General features: G+C 35.2%; 1 protein-coding gene across 1 annotated transcript in view; it reads left to right on the top strand.

Annotated features, from left to right (window-relative positions):
• Window positions 1–746: 746 nt before the first annotated feature.
• LOC107725350 (unconventional myosin-XV-like) overlaps window positions 747–10091 on the top strand; it is a 35140-nt gene continuing 25795 nt past the window's right edge. Inside the window, exons 1-16 of the mRNA XM_016534587.1 lie at window positions 747–829; window positions 913–976; window positions 1414–1523; window positions 2132–2206; window positions 2301–2397; window positions 3755–3858; window positions 4172–4235; window positions 4340–4453; window positions 5901–6062; window positions 6178–6291; window positions 8097–8155; window positions 8242–8365; window positions 8563–8658; window positions 9180–9311; window positions 9393–9518; window positions 9687–9764. Coding sequence (XP_016390073.1) covers window positions 747–829; window positions 913–976; window positions 1414–1523; window positions 2132–2206; window positions 2301–2397; window positions 3755–3858; window positions 4172–4235; window positions 4340–4453; window positions 5901–6062; window positions 6178–6291; window positions 8097–8155; window positions 8242–8365; window positions 8563–8658; window positions 9180–9311; window positions 9393–9518; window positions 9687–9764 — 1602 coding nt within the window. The remainder of the gene's footprint in view (window positions 830–912; window positions 977–1413; window positions 1524–2131; window positions 2207–2300; window positions 2398–3754; window positions 3859–4171; window positions 4236–4339; window positions 4454–5900; window positions 6063–6177; window positions 6292–8096; window positions 8156–8241; window positions 8366–8562; window positions 8659–9179; window positions 9312–9392; window positions 9519–9686; window positions 9765–10091) is intronic.

Below are 10091 nucleotides of genomic sequence, written 5' to 3' on the forward strand. Positions count from 1 at the left end.
GTCTATGTACCGAGATGATAAAATGATGGAATTTATTACCCCACCACCAGCTGGTCTTAGGCCAGGAGAAACAGAGCTGCAGTGGGTACCAGATCGTGAAGGGGAGCCAAAAGGACAGTGGTATGACAAGGTAAATCACTTTTAATACATAAAGCCAACATTAATTGTTGACTTGTTTATTTAACAAATGGTAACAGAAATTACAAATACAGTTTATTTTTCCTGCCCCAGAGACACTAACTGTAATAATGCTTTCATTTTTTTTTTCTTCTCAATAAATTCATGATTTTGCTTGTGGTTTTTATACAATTTGCTAAACATATATATATATATAAATATATATATTAGGAAGGAATTATAAATAATCAGGTTTAATTTCACTAAGCTTAATACTGAGTAACGCTGTCAGGTAGACAGCGATGCATTTGTCAGATGTAACAAGTCTGTTAGCCTTTGAGCTTTAACAAAAGGCCCAGCCAAGCTCACCTATCTTCATCAGGTTTTAGCTGCAGTCTGCAACTACATCGAATGTCAGATGAGATTTTCAAGGCTGATTATAACTGATCTCAGGTTACCTTGCTGACCGGTGATAATCATCACTGCATTATTGTAGAGCAGGCCCTAGAAAAGACAACTTGACCTAATTCATCAGCGATATTCTCTAATGTAATTGCATGAGTTTAAAATGTCTTCTCAGATTTCGTTGAATGTTCTCAGTTTGCATATATGTTGCATTTTTCGAACAGATGTATTCTATAAGAAGCCTGCCTACTGTCAGCTACAGGGTGAAAAGGGAAGGGGATGGAGCTGAGGACATGACACAAATGGAGTATGTCAGCATAAATATACATATGCAAATGTAAAGATGATTATTGGATATGAAATAACTAATTCTTCCTCTATTTTTTCCAGAGAGCTTACTGAGGCAGTAGTATTGATAAACCTGAAGACTCGCTTTGATCAAGCGCTTATCTATGTGAGTCTTGTAATCATATTGCAGTAAGCATACACAGACATCACAAAGATGTCTGCTAGTTCTAATTATTGTGTACAAAGATATGGTAAATATCTTTGAAAAAGTGGATTTACATTAAGTTCTAATATGCACAAATCAGACAGGCTCATGTACTTGTGCAATCAGTGACCACACAGCCCATTATCTCTGCAAAATTCTTCAGAGAAACACTTTATAATAAAAGAAAAAAAAAAGAAAAAAAAGAAACACTTTCTTTAACATTCTTTGTTATTTTACACAAAAATACTACACTGGACAGGCCAGTAAGCAGATTTACGTTTGAATAAAGTTGTTTTAAAAATGTTTTCCTCAACAGCATGAATAGACCTTCACCATTATAATTTAAATCTCTTGTGAATCTAACTACATTATTAATTTCTCCCTTGTCTTTTAAGCAGACATACATTGGCAGTATTTTGGTGTCTGTGAATCCATACCAACTATTTAACATCTATGGCACAGATGTGGTTCTGCAGTACGAGGGCCATGGCTTTGGAGATAACCCACCGTGAGTCTGAACAATCACAACAATTCTTAACAACACATTTTCTTATATTTCAACTCCTAAAAAGAAGGAAAAAATGGTTCCTATATCCTTTGTTACAGTCCATATTTTACCACAAATTTATGTTTTTTTTTAGAGACTTACCCAGTTAGGCAGATGATATGCCCTCGTTCTCGAAAACATAAACATTGATAATAATAAGAAATATTTCTTGAGCACCAAATCAGCATATTATTATGATTCCTGAAGGATCATGTGACATTGAAGACTGAAGGAATGGCTACTGAAAATGTAGCTTTGCATCACAGGAATAAATTACATTTAAAATTGTTTTTAAATTGTAATAATATTTCACAATATTACTGTATTTTTACAGTGTTATGCCATTTTAAATATTATATAAAATATTAAATTGCACAATTTTATTGTATTTTTAATCAAATTAATGCAGTCTTGCCTTATCAACCCTAAATTTTTAACAGTAGTGTTAATAAAAAGTCTAAAAAAAGAAGCAGGAAGAAAATTAAGATTAAGATTTTATCTTTCATCCCTTTACAATACTTTTATTGCCAGAAATGTACAGTATGTAAACCTGCCATGTTTGTTTCCAGTCATCTCTTTGCCATTGTAAACATTGCCTACACTACAATGATGGACATCAAGCGAAACCAGTGCATCATTATCAGGTCAGATGAAAGTATGTGAGTGTGTCATTTGTAGAAGATGTGGAAGTATTGTATGTCTATGTAATGTTGTATTAATGAAGTGTTTGTATTGTAGTGGGGAAAGTGGTTCTGGAAAGACAGAGGCGACCAAACTGGTTCTGAGGTACCTCACTGCTATTCACCATAAGAGGAACATTACACAACAGGTACGTGTATATAGAACAAGGATAGACAAGGATCACTCATATACATTTTGGCAGATGGGATATGGATCACAGTCCTTTTTTGTCCTAGAACAACATTCCTGTTACATCAATTTTTAGGGATAAGGAAAGGGATGGAGTTGGGGCATGGACAACATAATTTTTTTAAGATTAATTTTTTTGGCGTTTTTGCCTTTATTTTGATAGGACAGTAAAGTTTGGCTAGAAGCAAAGTGGGAGAGAGAGGGGAATGGGATCGGGAAAAGTCCACGGGTCGGGACTCAAACTCGGCGCTATATGTTGGCATAGTCAATGGTTAGAAGTTAGCATTTGTGTTAGGGATCAGTATGGTACGGTGGCCGAGAAGTGCAAAGCAAATCACAATTCTGAAAACAAAATAACAAATTACAAACGCAAATCGTTGGCTTCTTGACGCGATCGACCCAGGTTTGATCCCGCCTTTTGCTGAACTTTTTTTCCCTCCCTTTTCAAATCTCGTATTAGCAATGGATTCTATTTACACTAATTTGTTTTCAGAATTGTGATTTGCTTTGCACTTCTCGGCCACCGTAGTATAGTTATTTTTAACTAAAAGTTATTTAAATAGTCCACTTTAGACATTCTATTGTCAACTTATTCTACTGACCTTAACCGTAACAGATAACATTATTAATACTCTAATGATGGTAAGTTGACATGTAGTTGCAAAGTTACTTAGAAGAATGTCTAAAGTAGACTCAAAATATAATGTAACCATTAAAACTAAAATAGTTTAAAATCAAGCTGAAAAATATTGTCTTGACAACTAATTGAAATTAAAGAAATTACATTGAACTAAAAATGACTAAAACTGAACTAAAAAATAAAGCTAAATAGAAAAAGCACATAACAAAATAATTTAAACTAAAATTAAACAAAAACTAAAAATACAAAAATAAATGCTAATTTAAATATTGATAAACTAATCAATTATTAATTAACTATTAATAAATACTATAATAGTAGATGAATAATACAAAAAAAACATTGTTAGGAATAGGGTTAGAATTATGTGTCATTGGTAGACAAGTTGTTCCAGGTCCAACAAATGATGTTGATTTAGATTTATATTGTAAACATGTCATAAACCACAGGTGACAAATACTTGCTAATTATAGAATTAGAGTACATTTCTGGAACAAAATTTTGTTTGAATCTGTGTTTATGCAGTGTTTGTTAATGAACGTATAATCTGTATTTTTGTTTTTCTATTTAATGCTTTCCTCTGTACAGATTGAGGTAAACATTTTGTTGATAACCTAAAACTCTAACCTAGTAAATGTTACTGAATACTTTTGGAAGTAAGTTTCAATTTCTTAATATCCAGATTCTCGAGGCAACTCCTCTGTTAGAGTCGTTTGGAAATGCTAAGACGGTCCGAAATGATAACTCCAGTCGCTTTGGAAAATTTGTGGAGATCTTTTTGGAGGAGTGAGTATTTATTTCTGTTGTATATTGCTTCTGTTCGTATATGTATAGCTATTTAAAGTCGAATGTTTGAATGTTACATTACGTTACAAGTCCATTGTAATGTGCCTTTCTAACTCTTTAATGTCTCTCAAGCCTGAAACCGTTTCTTGAGAGACGACAAGGGAACTAGATCTGACCTTATGTGAAAGTAGGGCAGTAAGGTCGTTATTTAACCTCTGACAGTTAAAGAGAGGAAGCAGATGGAAAGATAATTGAGAAGTCCAAGGAAAGTTCCTACACTTGACCAATCTGTGTGTATTGTCATTGGTATCAGAGGGGTGATCAGTGGTGCCATAACCTCGCAGTATCTACTGGAGAAGTCCAGGATCGTTTTTCAGGTCTGTTGTTTCTTGCCCATTTAACTGGGAAAAGGCTAAAGGAGCCATGTATTAATTACTGACATTTGGGACCTAATCTGTACTGTGTCTGCATGTGTCTGCAGGCCAAAGACGAGAGAAACTACCACATCTTTTATGAGATGCTGGCTGGACTTCCTATGCACACGAAACGGGCCTTCTACCTACAGGAGGCTGAAACCTACTACTACCTGAACCAGGTAAATAGAGGCATTTACCAAGACACACCATAGACATCAATACAAAGCAATTGTTTTCGGCATTTTTTGCGCAAAATGGTTCAAGCGCAACTTTTAAAGTTCTTTAAAAAGAAGACAACAGAAAAGGTATGATTTTTCCTTGATTAGAATTTAAAGACATTCCCCTGGCATATGTTATTGTGCTGTATGTGTGACTGTGAGGGATTGAGAGATGACAGCAGAGCAGACATTACCAAATCACAGACTTTGCAAAAACCAAACAAAAACACATCTTGAGAGTCCAAAAGCATTCACTGCGTGATGAAGCCTATTAGAATGCAGTTAGAATGCCCTTATAATTCAAGCAATGAAAGAAAAAATAGCCATGTATGAGTGTTTAAAGGGGTCATATGATGCTGCTAAAAAGAACATTATTTTGTGTATTTGGTGTAATGAAATGTGTTTATGCGGTTTAAGGTTCAAAAAACATTATTTTCCACATACTGTACATTATTGTTTCTCCTCTATCTCCCGCCTTTCTGAAGCGCGTAGACGAAGCGGATATCGTTCTCTTTTGGAAGACCAAACAAAGTAGTTTCGCTTTCACAACGAAGCACACAGCACCTTCACGACATGGCGGCGGCGGCAACAACAATACAACAGTGAGAATAAAAGTTACGCCTTCTTTCTTTGCGTGAACATTTGGTGGCGTTATGCAAATCTTCCCACATAGTGAGGTAGACATGTGGGGGCGTGTTAGAACGAGCCGTTTTAGGTAGGCGTGGCTGACTCTTAACTTTTTTAAAGAATATCTCTTTGGATTTGAGACTTTAGTCTTTGCAACTTTACAGATCATCTTTATGCACCAAGAGCTTGTAACACTCCAAAGAGAAAGGAAAAATTGAAATCGCATCATATGACCCTTTTAAGTTTTTATATTCATTGCACAAGCAATGTACTTTTCTGAATATCAGCACATGTGCGCGAGCACAAATGTGCCATTAATTTTATACAACAGTGCAGAGCAACGCGGTGTTTCGTTCCTTGAATTAATCAGTTTTTGATCGAATCGAGTGAGCCAGTGATTCAACGATCCATTCAGATGGTCTCACTTGTTTAGTTTCTAATTGAATCAGCCATTTTGAACGATTTGTTTGATTTGAATGATTCAATGAATAATTTTTTTTAAACAGGGATTTGCTGCCACCTACTGGTGGTTTTATTGTCATCATCATTTATAATTATGTATAATTATGTTCATCGAATCGAGTGAGCCAGTGATTCAGCGGTCCATAGTCTCACTTGTTTTGTTTCTAATTGAATCAGCCATTTTGAACGAATCCTTTGATTTGAATGATTCAATGAATCATTTTTTAAAACAGGGATTTGCTGCCACCTACTGGTGGTTTTATTGTCATCATTATTTATAATTATGTATAATTATGTTCATGGTATCATGTCATGTTAGGGTGGTAACTGTGAGATCACTGGGAAGGATGATGGGGAGGACTTTAGAAGGCTACAGAGTGCCATGGACATTCTCCACTTCAGTCCTGAAGACCAGAGCAGCATATTCAGAGTGCTGTCGTCCATACTGCACTTGGGCAATGTCTTTTTCCAAAGAGTGGAGGTATTGTACACTTAAACATCTGAAAGTCCTTCAGTAGTTTTATGCAAATATAGCACACTTACATGAGCAAAGTAATCAGTCTTGTGAACCTTGTGCTTTGGATTCTCTGTCTCAGACAGAAGTGCAGGAGACAGCTGGTGTGGTGAGCACTCAGGAGATTCGTGCAGTAGCCGATCTGTTGCAGATTTCCCCAGAGGGTCTGCAAAAAGCCATCACCTTCAAAGTGACGGTACATACATCCATAATGTGCTCTGAACAACAGCATGTGGTATTTTGGGCCACTTTTATTTTGAAATATAACAGGTTTGATGTGGAAACCATCTCAGACTCACATTGTCCACCTTGCATATGCACTGAACTCTAGCCAATCTTCTGATAGAGGAAAGAGAAAAAGGGTGAGAGAAAAGGAGACATTGTAATGACATGTAAGCAGGTTGCTGTTAATGAGTTCCAGTAACCTAATTTAATTATTCTGAGTTCAGCTCTGTGGAAACCACAGTAATCTAATCAGGAGTTGCTCAGGGCTTGAGTAATCTTAACACCTAATAGCTCGCTCACTGCCAGGATACCTTAACATTACATCACACAAAGATCAATGAAGGTTAGCGAGGACAGACAAGACAAAGTCAGGCCAGTTGTATTCATATAGTGTTATTCACATATTTTGTATTTATAGAAAATGGAACATTTCAGTGTCCCTAATCCCCTTTTAGTATTTATGTACCATGGTAGTATTTGTTGTGCTATCTTTAATTTATGCGAATTCAAATATAAAATATATTTTAAAAAATCAGTATCAGTAATAAGTTCAGATTTTTTTTTGCTTTGTTTTATTAAAAAGCATGTCTATTATAATGATGAATAATAATGAGTAATAGTAATGAATGAATGCTGATTTACAATAATAGGAATTCCAAAAACACAACAAAGTAATATATCAGAATTATCACAAATTTCATCCTAAAATATATAAAAGTGTTAAATTATAATAATAATAAAAATCTTTACAAATTATTTTTTTGTTTTGGGGTGAAATATGGATTATTTGGATTTTATTTGTTTTACTGTCACTTTTGGTTCATTTAAAATTACATAATACAAAGATCAATGTAGGTTACCAAGCACAGACAAGATAAAGTCAGGTCAGTTTTATTTCTAAAGCATTATTCACAATACATTTTGTATTTCTAGAAAATAGAACATTGATACTCTTAATAAGAACATTTTCCTTCTAATGCAAAAAAAAATCTCATTCTCAATAGTGTAATGCAAAAAAAAGTACACAATGGTAGCATTTGTTATACTACTTTTAATTTATGCTGATTGAAGTAAATGACAGTAATACAGTAATAGTAATGAATGCTAATTTACAATTATAGGAATTAGTACATCAGGACATATGAGAATATTCAAAATGAAATGAATGAAATGTGACATGGATTTTTTTTGTTAAATACACCCAAACACATTTTGTTATTTCTATCACATTTAAAGCATTTTTTCATGTTTGCTTTACATGTGAAGTGTTACATGAATACAGTGCGATTGCCAGTGTGTTTGTGTCATGTTTTAATAAGTAAAGCTCTGTTATCCAGAGCTTACAGGTTTGTGTTTACACCAGCACTTACTTGGATCAGCTGTCACATAACACTGTATCAGTTGCACACACTGACTGTGACTTGTGTGAGTAACATAGAGTGTGTGTGAGGGTGAAACTGTATCCAGGCCTGTTCCCTGACTTCCGGGCAAGATGGGTCATAAAATTGAGGTATTTCTAGACATATAATCAAAAGATCTATTTTAAAATACTTTGCAAAGTAAAGCAAAGTGCCCAGTGAAGTAGCATACAGTACCACAAAAATGTGATGTCAATGGATCACACGCTGGTTAGATACTCACACATTTTAGTCATTTTGGGGTTGTCTTTACACATAATTTGGCTTTTGTGCTTTCTTTTATGTTCATAAGATTAAATATTTATTTAAACATATGCACTACCTAAGCCGAACGGTATGTTATTTGGTTTCTTCATAGGAGGCAATGAGAGAGAAGATATACACTCCCCTCTCAGTAGAAAGTGCTGTGGATGCCAGGTACACAATACGAAACACATTTTCTAGTTATTTGCGATATTGTTTTCATTGCATTTCAAGTATGTTTTTCTCCACTGCAATTACAGAGATGCAGTTGCCAAGATCCTTTATTCCTTGCTCTTTCAATGGCTGACAGAACGTATCAATGGGCGGGTCTACCCCAGGAACGAGGCGCTGTCCATATCTTTACTGGATATATACGGGTTTGAGGTATACAGTAGCACTCCCGAACACACCTACAAACACATTTTGACACATTTATTACCTTGAAGGTTAAGTGTGCAGGTTTTTATTTTTGGGAATTTAGACCCTTCTAAACATACAAAATAATATTTACCATTGAGATGAGCAGAAGTACCATTATTAACTGCATATATCTCCATGTCATCTTGATACGTGTTGTCCAGAGCTTGACGTTCAACAGCTTTGAGCAGCTCTGTATCAACTATGCTAATGAGAGCCTGCAGTTCTTCTTCAGCAAAATCATTTTCAAACAGGAACAGGTGAGAATTAATATGCACAATACTGTTCAAAGGTTTGGGGTCGTAAGATGTTTTATTGTCTCTTGTTCTCATCGAGGCTGTATTTATTTGTAAAATAAATCAGTAAAAATACAGTAAAAACTGTAGTATTGTAAAGTATTATTAGAATTTACAACAGCTGTTTCTATCTTAATATATTTTAAAATTAAACTTTATTCCTGTGATGCAAAGCTGAATATTCAGCATTATTACTCCAGTCTTCAGTGTCACATGATCCTTCAGAAATCATTCTAATATGCTGATTTGGTACTCGAGAATCTTTCTTGTTATTATCAATAATGAAAACAGTTGTGCTGCTTAATTTATTTATTTTATAATCTTTTATAACATTTTTTTTGCTGTCAGTTTTGATCAATTTAATGCATCAGTTCTGAATAACAGAATTAATTTCTTTTTTTTTTAATCTTACTGACCCCGAACACACTATATTTCTCTGATTTCAAACATTAAATTGCACACTTTCTTTCTGCACGTCTCTATAGGAGGAGTACATTCGAGAGCAAATCAACTGGAAAGAACTGTCCTTCACTGACAACCAGGCATGCATAGACCTTATTGCTGCAAAGCCCCATGGGATACTGCGCATCCTTGATGACCAGAGCTGCTTTCCACAGGTTACAAACTTACATTTTTATGTTGAATGGGGATAAATGAAAAAAAGTCTATTAACCACATGTTTTAACATTTGCTGACAGGCCACTGACAACACCTTCCTTCAGAAGTGCCACTATCATCATGGAAACAACCCCCTTTACTCCAAGCCAAAAATGCCACTGCCAGAGTTCACTGTCTATCACTATGCTGGTCGTGTAACTTACCAGGTAATAGACATACTAATTGCACATGCAGTATTTTAATTACACAATTAATGCCAAAAGTCAGAGGCCAATGAATTAAGTAACTTTTAATTAATTTACCATTTGTAACTGAGGTTTTAATGATAACAGCTTGTGAAAACAGAATCTCACAAAGGGTTGTACTGATTTTAGGTCCATAAATTCCTGGATAAGAACTATGATCAGGTTCGGCAGGAAGTATTGGATCTGTTTATGCAGAGCCAGAACCGAGTGAGTCAATGTATCCCCGTGCATGAATCTGTACATGTTTGTTTGTGTGTGTGTGTGTACCTGTTTTTCTATTCTGGTGAGGACTTAAACCTGAATATACACAGACTCATGGGGACTCGTGTCACGGTGGGGACCTAAATTGAGGTCCCTACGGGTAAACAAGCTAATAAAAGTTTTTTGAATGAATAAAAATGCACAAAGTTTCCTGTGAGGGGTAGGTTTAGGGCTAGGGTTGGTGTAGGGCAATAGAATATACGGTCTGTACAGTAGAAAAACCATTACGCCTATGGAGAGTCCCCACAAGGATAGCTGACCAGACATGTGTGT

Source organism: Sinocyclocheilus rhinocerous, unplaced genomic scaffold, assembly GCF_001515625.1.
Source record: "Sinocyclocheilus rhinocerous isolate Xijiao unplaced genomic scaffold, SAMN03320098_v1.1 scaffold1386, whole genome shotgun sequence".
NCBI lineage: Eukaryota > Metazoa > Chordata > Actinopteri > Cypriniformes > Cyprinidae > Sinocyclocheilus > Sinocyclocheilus rhinocerous.